General features: G+C 45.8%; 1 protein-coding gene across 1 annotated transcript; it reads left to right on the top strand.

Moving 5' to 3' along the window:
* Window positions 1-8,365: 8,365 nt before the first annotated feature.
* senp7b (SUMO specific peptidase 7b) lies at window positions 8,366-15,501 on the top strand (the record flags this gene model as incomplete). Its single annotated transcript, XM_080519518.1, has 22 exons — window positions 8,366-8,535; window positions 10,932-11,040; window positions 11,118-11,194; window positions 11,272-11,430; window positions 11,766-11,842; window positions 11,935-12,056; window positions 12,136-12,349; window positions 12,425-12,504; window positions 12,596-12,703; window positions 12,852-12,885; window positions 12,963-13,175; window positions 13,259-13,479; window positions 13,574-13,632; window positions 13,738-13,854; window positions 13,967-14,089; window positions 14,168-14,260; window positions 14,349-14,425; window positions 14,568-14,620; window positions 14,792-14,835; window positions 14,941-15,009; window positions 15,098-15,248; window positions 15,373-15,501. Exons 2-22 carry the CDS (start codon window positions 10,933-10,935, stop codon window positions 15,499-15,501), a joined length of 2,328 nt encoding a protein of 775 aa, XP_080375644.1. The 5' UTR covers window positions 8,366-8,535; window position 10,932.
* Window positions 15,502-16,461: the final 960 nt, after the last annotated feature.

Genomic DNA, 16,461 nt, shown 5'->3' with positions numbered 1-16,461 from the left:
ATTAAAGTCGGTTCGTTTGGCCGTCGTTTGGTTTTAATAGTCGTGGTGGGTCAACGGTCTGCTGGTTAATTGGTTTTTCCCTGGCTGGTCGGTTGGCTACTGGTTTGGTTGATTGGTTAATTGTTATATATTGGCGCTATGCTCTATAACCTGGGCACCTCCCCCAGGCGGAGGAGGTTAAGTATCTCGGATTCACGAGTGCTGGGCGGAGGGATCGTGAGACCGGCCACAGGTTCGTACGGCATCCGCGGTGAAGAGGCGAACCATTTCATGGCGTTGGCGCTCGGTGGAATGACAAACTTGTTAATTGCAAACTCGGTGTTGAACACGTGAAAATGGTTCGTTGGAAATATATTAAAAGGACATGAGGAAGTTGTCGTAGTTTCCAATTAAAAGACGGAATGTTTGAATCAGTCGTTTCAGAATCGGAGGACGGAAAGAGGTGTTCGCATCGTCGGGCCAGAAATCTTTGCGAGCAGACTAAACATTGACTCTCAAGGCTCTCATCACCAACATCCGATGCGCTTTTTTTTTTTTTTTTTTTTTTTTCAAACCTGTGATTGTGTGGAAACTTCGAAGACTGTTTCTTTAACACACACACACAGACACACACACACACACAGACACACACACACACACACACACACACACACACACAGAAGCCGCTGCATCCGCTCCCTGCCTTTGTGCGTCTATGTGTGTTTTTCATGAGTGTGTGTGTGTTTAATGAGTGTGTAACTGTGATTGTGTGTCTGTGAACGCCTCCGTGTGTGTGCGTCTGCCGAGCGCGATGCCGGAGACGACGGATTGAATTGCTAATGCACCGCAGGGAGTGTGTGTCAGCGTGCGTGCGTGTGTGTGTGTGTGTGTGTGTGTGTGTGTGTGTGTGTGTGTGTGTGTGTGTGTGTGTGTGTGTGTGTGTGAGTGTCAGGGTGTGTGTGTGCCAGTGTGTGTGTGTGTGGCTGGCGTGCGAGCTGCGAGGCTGTTTAGCGAGCGAGACGAGCAGCGCTGCGATGAATATTTAAAGCGGGAGCGCAGCAGCCATCATTTATTGATGTTGGTGGAGGGAAGATGAATCGTTGCCGGAGAGCAGGGGGGGAGGAGGGGGAGGAGGGAGGGGAGGGGAGGGGAGGGGAGGGGAAGGGGGGGTGCAAACAGCCGCCAGCTCGGCGACTCTGAGGCTGCAGGAGGCGAACAAACGATAATGCGAGAAACTAACGTGAAAAAAACCGGGGGGGGTGGCTGACTCGCCAGTTTTGTGACGAAGATCGGAAACTACGTTGTTCGTGAAACGTTCGCTAAATTCAGCCTTTAAAAAACCCACGCATGTTAATGTTACACCTCCTTCGCAACGTGAAGGATTTCTCGTACACATAAACTCACATGAATTCGTTCTTAATCGTAAATTTGTTCACTGGAGACCTTTTTAAAGCAAACCAGTTGATCGTACCCTCCGGTGAACATGTGATTCGAAATGGGAAATTGTTGCATATCGTAAACTCGTTCATCGTAAACTACCATGAAATTGTTAATTGTACTTTCCTTGGAAGTTGTTTATTGTGAAGTCGTTCATCTATAAATCTGATTTCGCTCAAGTACAATCAGAAATTTCGTTCAGATACAAAACAATGTATTGATCAGAAACTCGTCTCCAAAGGACATAAAGTTGTTTATCGTAAACGACTGAAGTATCAATTAAGTATGTTACATTTTTCTATCGTAAATACGTCAGTGGCGATAAATGCTTTTTCAGAATTTGCTTGACTAGAAAAAAACGAGGCTAGCGAGGATTAGCGAATTTGTTCAGCAAGTTGTTGAGCTATTTTTTTCGGAACCTTTTTTTATCAAGAACACTTTTGCTCTATTGTGAACTTTTTGATCGGAGAATTATTTTCTTGAAAAACTAAGAGACCTCAAACTTGTCAATCGGGACTCTGATGGTCTATTGTGATTATTGTTCGTTGTTCACTACGACTCAACTTCTACTCATGGTGTAAACTTGTTAATTGATCGTAAACTTGTGTTTGGTTACGATAAACTTGTTCTTGCTTACGATAAACTTGGTCTTGCTTACGATAAACTTGTTTTTGGTTACGATAAACTTGTTCTTGCTTACGATAAACTTGTTCTTTCTTACGATAAACTTGTTTCTGCTTAAGATAAACTTGTTTCTGCTTACGATAAACTTGTTTCTGCTTACGATAAACTTGTTTTTTGTTACGATAAACTTGTTTTTGATTACGATAAACTTGTTCTTGCTTACGATAAACTTGTTCTTGCTTACGATAAACTTGTTTTTGGTTACGATAAACTTGTCCTTGCATACGATAAACTTGTTCTTGCTTACGATAAACTTGTTCTTGCTTACGATAAACTTGTTTTTGGTTACGATAAACTTGTTCTTGCTTACGATAAACTTGTTTTTGGTTACGATGAACTTGTTCTTGCTTACGATAAACTTGTTCTTTCTTTCGAAAAACTTGTTTCTGCTTATGATAAACTTGTTCTTGCTTACGATAAACTTGTTTCTGCTTAGGATAAACTTGTTCTGGCTTACGATAAACTTGTTTTTGATTACGATAAACTTGTTCTTGCTTACGATAAACTTGTTTTTGGTTACGATAAACTTGTCCTTGCATACGATAAACTTGTTCTTGCTTACGATAAACTTGTTCTTGCTTACGATAAACTTGTTTTTGGTTACGATAAACTTGTTCTTGCTTACGATAAACTTGTTTTTGGTTACGATGAACTTGTTCTTGCTTACGATAAACTTTTTCTTTCTTTCGAAAAACTTGTTTCTGCTTATGATAAACTTGTTCTTGCTTACGATAAACTTGTTTCTGCTTAGGATAAACTTGTTCTGGCTTACGATAAACTTGTTTTTGGTTACGATAAACTTGTTCTTGCTAATGATAAACATGTTTCTGCTTACGATAAACTTGTTTTTGGTTACGATAAACTTGTTTTTGATTATGATAAACTTGTTCTTGCTTACGATAAACTTGTTCTTGCTTATGATAATAAACGTGTTTCTGCTTACGATAGACTTGTTTTTGATTACGATAAACTTGTCTTTGGTTACGATAAACTTGTTCTTGCTAACGATAAACTTGTTCTTCCTTACGATAAACTTGTTTCCGCTTACGATATACTGGTTCTTGCTCACGATAACCCAATTTACTGACGAATTGGGCGTACGATTTCAAACTTTTCAGACCCAGTCAGAAACAGATTTCCGACTTGATTCCGATAAAGTTTCCGACACTCCACCTTTAGCTAGCGGCAGCGTGCACAAATCTCCGTCACTTCGCCGCAGTAAAATCGCTGCTTCCTTCAGCTCTCATCTTACAAAGTGGGGGGGAAGGGGGGGGGGGGTCATTTAATGTTTACAGCAGAGGCGCGGGAGGTCAGAGGTCACGCCGCCTGCGAGGAGGTGCTGACAGCGGCGAGCACAAAGAGGAGAAGAAGAAGAAAAAGGTTTGCAGGAATGTGCGAGGGAGAAAAATGGAGGCGGGAGCAGGGAGACAGTTTCAAGGCTCCCCCTTTCTATTCGCTCGCTCGCTCGCCCTCGCCGTCTCGCTCCCTCTCTCTCTCTGACACACACGCTGCCAGACAAGGTCACACACACACACACACACACGCACACACACACGCACACACGCACACATGCACACACACACACACACACACACACACACACACACACATTTTCAAGCACACACACATTTTTCACACACACACACCCGTTTTCACGCTTCGCTGGCGAGCCCCCCCCTCTCCACCCCCACCCCTCCTCCTCCCCTCCACCTCCACCCCTCCTCCTCCCCTCCACCTCCACCCCGCCTCCTCCCCTCCACCACCACCCCCTCCCCACACACACACACACCCGCCTCCTCCTCCTCCTCCTCCTCAGCGCTCGTCTGACCGCTCGCTTTCCAGGGAGAGAAAACGAGCAAATCAATTAGGCTCCCCTCCTCTTCCTCTCCTCCTCTTCCTCTCCCCTGCTTCCTCTCTTCTTTTTCTCCTCCTTCTCTTCCCTCTTTCAAATCTTTTTCCGGTAAATTCATCCGTCTTCTCGTCACTGCATTTTATCGTGTAGATTTTGAAGAGGATTTTTTTTTTTTTCCCCGTTCAGAATGTTTTTGACTGATTTTATTCAGCCGGCACGTGAGCTGAATGAATCCAACCTGGACTGAATCCCACCGTTTTTCTCGATTGTCTGTTTTTGAAATACGGCGTACGCTTTTTACGAGAAGCCACCAATTTTAGCTTATGAATCCGCAAACGTTCCTCGGATTTGTAGCAAACTGCGAACTTGAACTGCAAACTTCTTTGAGTTTGTTCAACAAGTTCATGTATGTGACGAGCATGTTTATCGCAAACTTGTTTCTGGAAACGTTAAAGTCGTATTGCACAAATTTTTTGAGTACGATCGAATTTCATTTAAAGAAATATATAGATTGAATGATCTTAAAAATGTTGGTATCAAATAGTCGTTTAAACTCGTGTCCCCCTACTGGCTACTTATGGTATTACAACAACTAATTCCTGGCTTTGTTTTGTCTGTGAAGCTTTATTTAACTAGCGATAGCCTCTACTGTCTCAACTCCAAGATTTTCTCATTAAAAGTTTTAGTTGTAATAATGTTAGCATTGTAATTATCCTGGAAATTAATTATTCCTTATTTAAAAATGCAAACATCGGAAATGTTGTAACCTGAGTGGAGATAAGTGCTATTGGACTAAGCAAAGTCTTCACTTTTTTTTTTTTTTTAATTAACGACCTTTTTTACAGGCGGTTGTCCCTCGTGTGTGTGTGTGACACCACAGCGCCCCCAAGCTGTGAATCAAGAGTTAGGCTCTTTATATTAACGCTGCTGCAGCTTTTTAGTTTGTACGTCATCCGAAAAGGAAAAAAACAGACGAGCTTCGCCTGCTGCTGCAAAGAAAAAAACATCCGTGTGCGCGCAAGTGTGTGTGTGTGTGTGTGTGTGTGTGTGTGTGTGTGTGTGTGTGTGTGTGTGTGTGTGTGTGTGTGTGTGTGTGTGTGTGTGTGTGTGTGTGTGTGTGTGTGTGTGTGAAATTAGAGCGCCTCATTATTCAAATTGGCTGGAAGGAGAAACGACGCTCGCCTCGTTTACGCCTCGACAGAGAGACAGATCTCCCCCGATGTGTCACCCTCCTCCCCCGTCTCCTCGTTCTGTCATTCACCGTCCCTTTGTCCTCCTCCTCCTCCTCCTCCTCTCCCTCCTCCTCCTCTTCATCCCTCCCACCCTCCCTCCGATCTGTCACTCCGTCCTCCCCCTCGTTCTCTCCTTCTCAAATTACATCCTCGTTGCTGCCTCGTTTCTCATCCCGTCGCCGGGGGCTGTCGCCGAGGACCGGCGAGGGCGCTAAACGATTTCCCACCATGCATCACTCCCCTCACACACACACACACACACACACACACATACACACGCACGCGCACACACGCACACACTTCCTGGTACGGCTGCGCTGCAGAGCGAGGATGAGGACGGATTCGAGTTGGTGGGAGTTTTAGACGCTGAACTTTTCCTGCACGCTCCGTCTTTTTCTGCGCGAGGAAAGCTGCTGTCGAGTCCACTGAGTCAGTCGGTCGTCACTTCACAACTTCAGTCCTGCCCTTTTTCGACTCGTGACACCACCTGGTGGTCCAAGGTGGAATTGCAACACACAACTCTTCTGCAAAATCGCTTGTGACAATGTGAAAGTCAAAGTGTTGCCAGTGGGCTGCAGGAGAGGAATCCCGCAGATACGAGGCACCGCGGCCTGTCTGAACCTTGAAATATAAATACGGTGACGTAAACGTGTTAAAATGTGTGAAAAAAAAAGCCCTCGAGACGCACACGAGGTCCTCGTGGCATGACGGCGCTCGTGTGCCCTCTGCCGGTCACCCTCAGCGACAAACTCTCTCCACGTGTGAGAGTTCAGCGAACAACGGTAAACACACAACGAACAATATATAAGACGTGGAGTCGTCAACCCGCCAGCTGTCAGTCAGGCCTCCGTCACCACCGAACCGCGGAGTCGGCGCTGACAGGTGACGACGAATCAGAGCGGCAGCCGTGATCGTCACGGAAACGAGGCCCGACAAGTGACACACACACGCACACATACACACACGCACGCACGCACGCACACACACGCACGCACGCGCACGCACAGCTGACCTTTGACCTTTAATTGACACATTTTAACGTGACTCATTCCTCCAAACAAACGTGTTTGCGTGTTGGTGTATTAATTAATGTGAATCTGACCTTGTCAAACCCTAATTGGCACTCTGACACACCAACACACACACTTCTGTGTGTGTGTTAGTGTGTGTGTGTATGTGTGTGTGTGTGGACAGTGTGTGGTGTGACCACAGCGCCCCCTGCTGCTGCTCAAAATACATGCAATATCAAGCAGCACAATTCAGCATGCAATACATGCAGCTCTTCAGACTTGAGGAAATTGTCAGAGCTCCTTTCCAGAAAAAATACATCTATGCAATTTCATGAACATTGTGAGCGTATTAAATTCAAATACATCAACACATGTAATGAAATATCTTGATTTTAATAACCGCAATTAAAAATGACCAGATAAATCCACAAAGCATTGAAATCACACCGTACATTTTAAAATTGCAGAACAGGTTTATTGCAAATATAAATGCATAAAACATAGAAATGATAAATAATTTCGAAAAGTTGATATCAAGGATGATGGAGAAGCAGTAAAATATGCATTTCATCAAGTTACAGAATTGATATTTAAAAAAATTCAAACTATAATAATTTTTTTCAAGAAAACCACAGAAAGCAAAATCATTTGAACGTGTTTGACACCATTTACTAGATTGATTTATAAACAGTATCCACAATGTCACACCATAATGAATATATCCCTCCGTTCAGATGGGAAAAAAATCAGATAAGTACTTCAGTGAGGGAATTAAAATCACAAATAGGATAAATAGATTGAAGCCTGGTGGGAGTGCAGATGCACTCTGGAGGAGAATCAGGTCCAAACTGAGGCCCGTTCTGAACAATGTCTTTCACCCTCTTCTTGATATCCTGTGACTCCACAGCAAATACATTTGTCTTTTCACTTTTTTTCCCCCGAAATATCTATTCTATTAATATTCTATTATATTACGTGTGGAGTCACGGTGTAAAAAATTTCCCCGTGGGGTTAATGAAGTATTTTCTATTCTCTTCTATTCAAAATTTAAACGTTTCTCGCTGATCAGAACAAACGTGAGGTTTTGTCGCCACCTGGCGGATTTAATGAACAACACATCAACACCCGTCTGATCCGAGAGAACACAGAATACTATTTAGTAATTTGTATTTTATAGATGATGAAACTGCCCAAATAATCTGTACCAAAATATTCTCTGTGTATTTCTTTAGTTGATGACGTCACGGTTCGCGCAGTGCTGTCCAGGAAGTTCGTGCAGAGGAGGTACGCAACCTAATTAGAGTACTTTATTTTGCATTTATCGAAAGCATGAATGTCTGTATTTCTTGTCAAGTTCATTTTGAGTTTAACTATAGGTTTTCTTTGTAAAGCCAGGATGTTTAACTCTGTGAATGTGAGCCGTAACTGTTAACTTCATGTTAGTTCTCTCTGATGATCACCTGCAGAACACAATCAAAGAATCATTTTAAACTACTTTGTCCTCGAAATGTTCAAAACATTGCTAAACTAATCCCCCAAATCTGTATATTATGTATTGTTTTGTATTTAATTCGGAGTTCACAAGACAAGTTTCCTGTATTTTTCAGACGTTCCCAAAAGTACATTGATTAAAAGATATATTGGTGGGTGATGCGAGCGATCTATGCAAATAGTTGATCATAGAGCAAGATATATAGATCTATTAGAAAAGGCAGTTTTTGAACAATTATACGGATTGCAGTCTGAAAATGAAACACTCAAAACAGAACAGAACATAAAGCTCGAGCTTTCTTTGCATATCGTATTTCTGAATCAAATAGAACAGCTTCCTTGCAAGTTGACTCTTCATTTTTAACCGCTTTACTCATTGGATTTTAATTTGAAAAGTTTATTTCGTGGATGTGGGAACAACAACAAACAACAGAATAAACAAGCATAACGGAGCAAAACAAGCAAAAAGGAGCAACAGATAAGTAAATTAAGTTAAGGAAATTAGCACATTTAATTAGCGCTTTATTATTGTTGAACGCTAATTGAGCGCACTTAATTAGTCCGTTTCTGGCGACCATGTTGTGACGTCATCACGCAGCGCGTCGTCGTAACTTGACGTCGCTGTCGCTGTTGTGCGTTAGCGTAGCTTCGCTGCGCAGCTCCGCTTATCATGTTTTTAAATCTGCGCTTCGTGTTTTTCCAGAGCGCACCGCGGGCATAGCTTTGCCCCATGAGACGCCCGTCGATTCGGCGACGGTTGACAGCGACGAGGCCGCCGCGGAGAGGCACAACGGGCGTCCTGTTCACCGGACTGTTAGCCGCCGAGCTGTGCTCCAGCGTCGGACTGCAGGTCGGTGGCAGAGCCGCTGCAGCGGTGTTAGTTTCATTTTATTGTTTATGCGAAGACCAGAGGACGCAAAAACACCGTAGACACGCAGAATAACTGCGGCTTGAAGAATTCCGCTCCACCGGCTCCATTAGCGGTTACCACGGGAAGAGAATTCCGCTAATATATCGACTGCGCCTCGACCAGGAGCTTCCTGAAGAAAAGGCACTTTTTAAAGTTTGTCACCCTGAAACTCAGCGCACACACCCGGGAAACCACTAATTCACACTTGTAACGACACAGTTAGACAGTTTCACAGATTCGGCTCACAAATGATTCACAATTTCCACCATTTCACGGTAATAAAATGTCCTTTTTGACGTGCGATGGCGCTGCTTGCTCGCATGTTTATGGGTCATGTATCTCAGTGTAAACAAGCAGACCGTGCATCGTGTTGAGTTGAAATTACATTGAACTTGTTGGTGTTGGAGTTCATGTCTCAGAAAACTGAAATAAACGTCTGCGTTGTTGATGAAACAGCTGTGATGGGCTGTAACAGTGAGCGAGATGAACGTGTTAAAAACGATGAATTCCGAACGGAGTTCGGCGCTTCGGCTCCCAGCGGCGGAAGGAGCCGAGGCTTCACCGCGCTGATTCTTTTAACCTCATCAATTCTTTTCTATTTATTCGTGTATTTATTGGTGGAGTGTCGTGCGACACACCTGCTGCTAGTTATTCGGTAATAACAGGTGTCGCAGAAATCTGGTGTAAAGCCAGCCAAGCTGTGTTTTGCAGTGCGCCCATACACTACCGTAAGAGCCTACTCAAACGGATTTCAAAATAAAAGTGGCGCATGAAAATAAACTAAATAAATAAATGCGTCATTAATACAGACTATTGATATTGCGATGTTAATACAACGTAGTGCCTGCAGAAACAAAAAACAAACACTTGTCAGTGATGTGTTAATGTTGCTATAATACTATAAACATCCGCCCATTGTAATAATTTCTTTCAAATTAAAAGCCCAACAAAACGGGATGTCTAAGCAAAATCAAATTTGTATTATGTTGTGTTATATTATATTTCAATTTTGCCATTAACCAATTTAACTTCAGATTTATAGCTCAGGATATGGCATATCACAATAAGAGCCCTCTGAGGTCCTATCCTTATTAGTTCAGACTGATATTAAAAGTAAATTCTCTATTATCACACATGCATTGTGCGTCCATCTAATAGTAGACAGCCTCAGAATATCACTCACCAGTTACCAGCCCAATCTGATCTGGTATATCAAAATAAGAGCTCCCTGAAAGCGCTCCTCTGGGCTCCATTTCCTCCATGTTCACACTGATATTAAAACCATGTCAGCGGTGCTCCAGGAGGTAACGTCTACGTCTGAGTCCATGTTGTCCAATTAGCATCAACTTCACTGCAAAAAGCAACTTGAACCATTGAAGAATCCAAATGTGCAGCTTTTTTTTTGGGGGGGGGGGGGGGGGGGGGGGCATTCTTCCTTTGTTGTATGTTTTTAATGTTTTTGAGACTTTTTGAAATATTTTACGTTTTCTAAAAAAAAAAACATGTAAGCGGGTGGGGAGAAATTTGTTTTAATTCTTCAGCCTATACCTCTTTAAAAACCTTCACCAATTTAAACAATTCAACTTTTTGACAATTTTTTTTAATCCTCTTTAAACTTTGGCATATCTTTGGAACTTTTTGAAATATTTAAACTTTTTGAAATTATTTTTAACATTGAATTGGATTGGAAAACCCTTCAACTCACCTTTAAACTCCTTCAACTTTTAACCACTAGAGACGTTATTTAACTTTTAAAACGTTGCCACATCTGTCTACTATTCACATTCATATTGGGATTCTGGAGTTAATCTAACTTTAAATCAGGAGATATCGCGTTGAGTGCTTTGTTATCTTCAAACCTTCAATTGGCTTTTATTTTAAAGTTAGAAGAGCCCAGATGTGCTATTTTATAGGCTCTTATTTTGATATGCCACATCAGATTGAGCTGGTACTTGACGAGCAACATCCTACTATCTGTATGACATGGGATGGTTTATGATCACAGTGAATTTCATTTTAATATCAGCCTGAATTTTGAGAGAAATAATCCTTTATCTGCTTTTTCATGAGGGTTTTATTTTGACATGTCACATCCTGAACTGGTCGACTATCAATCTGAAGTTATTTAAGTATTAATAATGCACTCATTTATTAGCTTTGTTGTCACCTATTATTATTAGCAGTGGTATTAATTTGTGTTTTATTGACTTAATTTGGAGATCTCATTCACTGGAATTCACTTTTATTTTGAAACCCGTTTGAGTTTGCGCTGCTGAACAAACTGGCTGGACAGCAGTGTTTCTGCGCTCCTCCCCTGACGCTCTGCGTCTTTGCAGGATGGCCACTCCCTTTAAAATCCCCCGGAAGAAAGACGGCACAGACTCCGCCCACGTCCACGTACAGTCGCCATTGTTACGCCTCCACAGCCCCGACGCTCGTCTTAAGGTGGTATTACCCGTTTGTGCGTCTTATTTAAGGTGGTAATACAGTTGGGTAACATTCATCAGCTTTCTGGTCGTCAGGGTTACGAGGATCAGTCTGGCAGAAGTGACAGGTTGCATGCTGGGAAAACTGAGGGCTCCTCGTCAGACACGCAGAGGTGAGTGCAGCGCCCCCTGCAGGTTGTTGCCGCCACGCGGGCCCAGTGAACGCGAGGCTGGTTTCTTGTGTTTCCAGGACGCAGCAACAGCCGGCTTTCCGCGACTACCTGAAGTCGAGGCTCGGACTCAACGGAACAGACGGCGGCGGAGCTACGGCGGCCAATCACAGCGTCCCTCAAGGCCCAAGTGGCCAATCACAGCAGAGCGGGAGAGCCGGGTCATCAGTGTCAAACGGGTAAGTTCACGTTTATGATTTTGTGGAATTTGGGTTCGTAAAAGCTTTACAGATGTGAATGATGATAAGTAGAACATTTCAGATGCAATTTAGTGTCGCTGCTGCTTCCTGCCGACGAGCATCTCCTCCATACTGCCACTGAGTAACGGTGCCAAAGTATCAATAGAGTAGCAGTTACTCTCCAGGTGTGTGTGTGTTGTCATGGAGACGAGCTGCAGCTCTTAGGCAGTTGCACAGAGAACAGTTGTGACGGTGAGAAAGCAGGACTGCAATGGAAGCAAATGTCAATAATAATAATAATAATAATAATAATAATAATGGTGTCTTGGCTGCAGGTGGCGTCCAAGGAGAGCGTCGGACCGACTGCTGCCTGCAATCTCACCAGAGAGGAAGAGTTCTACATCCTCAGGAGGTGAAGCAGGAAGTGAAATATTTTTTGATAGTTAACTTTTTTTTTTTTTTTAGTTTCTATAAAGAGTGAATTTTTGTTTTCTTTTGGTGAAGCCCTGATGGACAGAATCGTCTCCGTGGACGCCGTCGACTCGCTGGCCGAGTTGAGACCAGCAAGGCATGCTGGGAGCGCTTCCAAAGATGACCAGAGGAGGCGGGGCGCTGCCCTGGAAGAGGTGAGGGTCAAAGGTCATCCTCCTTTCACATTAATATCACAAGTCTGTTCAGTTGGAAAATTATGTTGTTTTTAAACAGAAGAACTCATCTGAGGAAGAGTTCGTGGCTCCGCCCAGACCCTCCTCCTCCTCCTCCTCCTCTTCCTCCTCCGTCTCCATGGTGACGGGTGGCGTCGGCGGTCTGCTGCTGGAGGACGTGAGGGAGCGGCAGCGAGCGCGGTGGATGGAGTTCAAAGAGAAGCGGGAGAAGAAGAACCAACCCAACGCTCCGAAGCGCAAGTCCAGCGAGCCGAGTGAGTCGGAGCTCCGCCTCCACGGCCCGACTCCGAGTTCAGGGTCGCTGGTGAAACTGTCAAACTTCTCCACAGTCGTTCTTTCCAGTGAAGACGAGGACAAAGAAGCAACGACGCAGAGCAGTCGGCGGAGCGCCACACAACGCTCGCACAAGGTAGCTGCAGTTCACACTGTGACCACCAGGGGGGGTGGGGGGAGGGGGCGGGGGTGTTCTCTCAGATTAAAGCAGTGTTATTTGACATCAGGCTCTGAAGCCGCTGAGTTCTCCGGGGGCGGGGCCGACCTTCCTGCATCTGGACTTCCTGTCACTTCACGTCGGCCCGATGGACGCCGACGCCAGCGGAACATTGATGGTTCATAAACTCATTTAGAAAACTTTCAAATTAAAATGCAAAGGTCGTTTGTCTTTTGCTTAAGTGTGTTTAGGAATTAGATTTTTTTTGTTGGTTTTATTTCCAACCAGAAGAAATATAAACTAATGTTTTTTCTGCCCCTGTCCAGATCAGTGAGAGTGGCATCACCATTCCTCTGAAAGGTAAACTACAACAACAACAACAACAACAACAAACGTCTATCCTCTGTCTCTGTTGACGCTTGGTGTTTGTGCTTCAGGGTCGGAGGAGGCGGAGGAGGTGGAGGTCACTGTGGTGGCGTCTCAGCTCCGGGGTTACGGCGTCTGGGATGGGGGCGTGGTCAGAGACAAGCCTCTGCTGGCGGCGTGGAAAGGCCCCGCCCCCTCGCTGCTGTTCCTGTGGGTGACGAACGCTCAGGCCAACGTGCTGCAGAGAGAGCTGGTCAACGTGCGGAGCGACGGAGGCACCGAAGGTCGGGAAACACCAGATGGGTGCAATGCCACGTGTGTCCACCAGGTGGCAGCAGAGTCAGTAAAGTGTAAATGTTCCCTGCAGGTTCTCCATGCTCCTTCTTGCTGCTGGTGTTGAAGGAGCAGCTGCAGGAGCTGCAGGCGGCTCTTTTGGCCTCCATCCTGGACATGAGGGAGTACCAGAGGGGGCACTCCTCCTCCTGTGGGGATCCGGACTCCCCTCTGGACTGGTCCGATGGGCTCCTGCTGCTCCACAACAGCGCCTCTCCTCTGAACCTGCACCTCCTCAGGCTGCTGGGACACTCGGTGAGTCCATCCACCGCACCAAGTGGGCGGATGTTGTGACTGCAGGAGGACCTGCAGGCTGTTTCTCACTTTGGTTTTTCCATCCATCCAACAGGCCGAACAGACGAGCGGCAGCTGGAGGACTCGCTCGGCTCAGCAGACGCTTCCGACCAGGTACCGCACCACAAACCCCCGTCAGACCAGCCACTCAGCTAATGCTAACTGCTAACACCAGTCAGACCAGCCACAGTGTCACCAGGGGCTTGTTGTGGTCTTCAGGCTGATCCAGTACCCGATGGCTCCGGGTAAAGGCCGCATCACAGTGACCCAGGAGGACCTGGGCTGTCTGAACGATGGCCAGTTCCTCAACGATGTCATCATCGACTTCTACCTCAAGTGGGTCACATGACCGCCGGGTTGTTTCCACAGACTATTACAGTGGCGCCGCACCGCCGCTGGGCTGGGTGGCAGTGTGTCTCTCTGACCAGCAGGGGGCCTCTCTGTCCAGGTACCTCCTGTTGGAGGGCGTGGGCGGCGCCATGGCTGAGCGGAGTCACGTCTTCAGCACCTTCCTCTTCAAACAGCTGAGCAGGGGACGGGCGGCCGGCGAGGACGACGTCCCCTCCGTCCCGTAAGACAAGTCCTGGCCAGTAAGTGCAGCTCCTCAGGCGGCCACCGGGGGGGCCTCACGCTTCTCTTTCTGCTGCAGCGACCGGCGGGTGCGACATCAGCGCGTGAAGACGTGGACGAGGCACGTGGACATTTTTACCAAAGACTTCCTGTTTGTCCCCGTGAACCAGGCGTGAGTTTCACTGTTTGCCGTTCAAGTCTTTAACGAAAAGATTTTGCTGTTGTTGCTATGGTGACTTGTTTTTGTTGTTGTGTGTCAGAGCTCACTGGTTCCTGGTGGTGGTCTGTTTCCCAGGTCTGCAGGAGGCTCAGTATGAAGATTTTGAGCGTCAATCTGGTGAGTGTGAGTGTGAGTGTGAGTGTGAGTGTGAGTGTGAGTGTGAGTGTGAGTGTGAGTGTGAGTGTGAGTGTGAGTGTGAGTGTGAGTGTGAGTGAGTGTGTCTCTGAATGGATCTCATGCGTTTACCGTTTTCTTTCAGGACGATCAAATGGAAGTTCAGAAAACACAAACTTGAGAGGGCAGAAGCCTCCGGTAAATAAAACCCTGAATCATCTTGTAAACATATCGTCAATGTCTTGTAAACATAAAGTTTTCCAGTTGACCTGAAGGTCATACTAAGTTCATTTACTGTCCTGGTAGAATTCTATCAAACATAAAAAATGTTGTGTAATTGTACTTGAAGTTGTCTTACACTGTTTGCAGGAGTGTACTCAGCAGGGATGTACCAGAGACACGGTGTTCAAAAGGTCTGCTGCAAAAAACAAAAACCAAACCAAAAACCCAGATAATTTCAGGCTGGTGTGTTTCTTTCCTCTCATGATTGTTTGTTGTTGTTGTTGTTGTGATTTCAGGCCGTGCATCCTGGTCATGGACTCCCTGAAGCTGTCGAATCACAGGATGGTCTGCAAACTCCTCCGAGAGTGAGTTTCTCTTCGGCCCTCCTTCCCTCTTGCGTCAGTGTTGTTGTTGGTGTGGCGTTGCCGTGGTAACGTGGCGGCGGGTCCTCAGCTACCTGCAGGTGGAGTGGGACGTCCGGCGCCGCACGCCGAGACTCTTCACCGAGGAAACCGTGAAGAGCTGCAGCTGCAGAGTTCCTCTGCAGGACAACAGCAGCGACTGTGGGCTGTACCTGCTGCAGTACACACACAGCTTCCTGCAGGTACACACACACACACACACACACACACATTAAGCACGGGTTCCTGAACTGCTGTGATGCTAAAATGTGAGTAGAAATCGAGAGTAAATGTACTCGAGTACTTTGCTCTGGTTGGTTCCTCTAGAACCCCGTGGTGCACTTTGACCTCCCGCTGCGATTGGACGGCTGGTTTCCGCGGCAAAGTGTGCGACACAAGCGCGAGGAGATCCGCGGCCTGATCCTGAGGCTGAAGGACGAGACGGACAGGAAGTGACTCCCCCTGTACATAGCTTTCTACAATAAAAACAATTATTTATTTAGCCTCTGACTGTTATTCTGGTGTGTTTGTGTGTCAAACCTGGAGCCGCCCCCCCCCCCCCCCACACACACACACACACACACACACGCCCCCACCACTCATTGTGATCCAATCAGCTTTAAGTGGATCAGACGGGAAGCGGGGGCGAGCAGCGTGAAGTCAAGCCTCAAAACCACAGCCTTTTTTGTTTTTCTGTAAATAGAAATTCAAGTACAATTCAATTACAATGTTCTTTTTTTAATGGAAAAATCAGTGTGTTGTTTTTGTTTTGTTTTTTAATCTGTGTTTGGCTCTTTTATTTTGACAGGTTCTTCTTTGATTTCGCTCTTTTACTCCTTCTCATCAGCTCCCGTCCAGGTTCAGCCCTGTTTTAGCCAGATTTGACCCGGTTCTACCTCCTTCGTAGCCCTGTTTCGGCCCTTTTTAGCCTGGTTCTGTCCAGGTTCGGCCCGGTTCTACCTCCTGTCATCAGCCATGTTTTGGCCCTGGTCTGCCCTCCTGTGGTGTCGGAGGATAATCTTCACTGAGATTAGACAGATTTAAGATTTGATGATGTTCATGAACAATAATGCTGGAGCCGGAAAATAGATCAAGACCTCATTCAGACTCTGAAGTAAGACCAGAACCAGGACCCGGATGTGGTCCTGGCAAGTCCAGAAAGCCCCTGACGGCTGTCTGGTTTGTAGATCACCAAGTTTGAATGTTTTCTCTCATTCATTGTTAATCTCTTTATCCAATTAAAGGCTGGAAGGTGGGGGGCTGGGTTCTTTTGGTCTTCTGGTTCTGGTCTGACCTCGTTTAGTCTTTTGGTTCTGTTCTGACCCTGTTCTGGTTCTGTTCTGACCCTGTTCTGGCTTCGTCCTGAGCCTCTGCTGGTCCTGGTCTGACTCTGGCCCTCGCTGGTCCTGGCTCTGG

Source organism: Blennius ocellaris, assembly GCF_963422515.1.
Source record: "Blennius ocellaris genome assembly, chromosome: 24".
Taxonomy (NCBI): domain Eukaryota; kingdom Metazoa; phylum Chordata; class Actinopteri; order Blenniiformes; family Blenniidae; genus Blennius; species Blennius ocellaris.
This window is presented reverse-complemented; position numbering and strand designations above follow the sequence as displayed.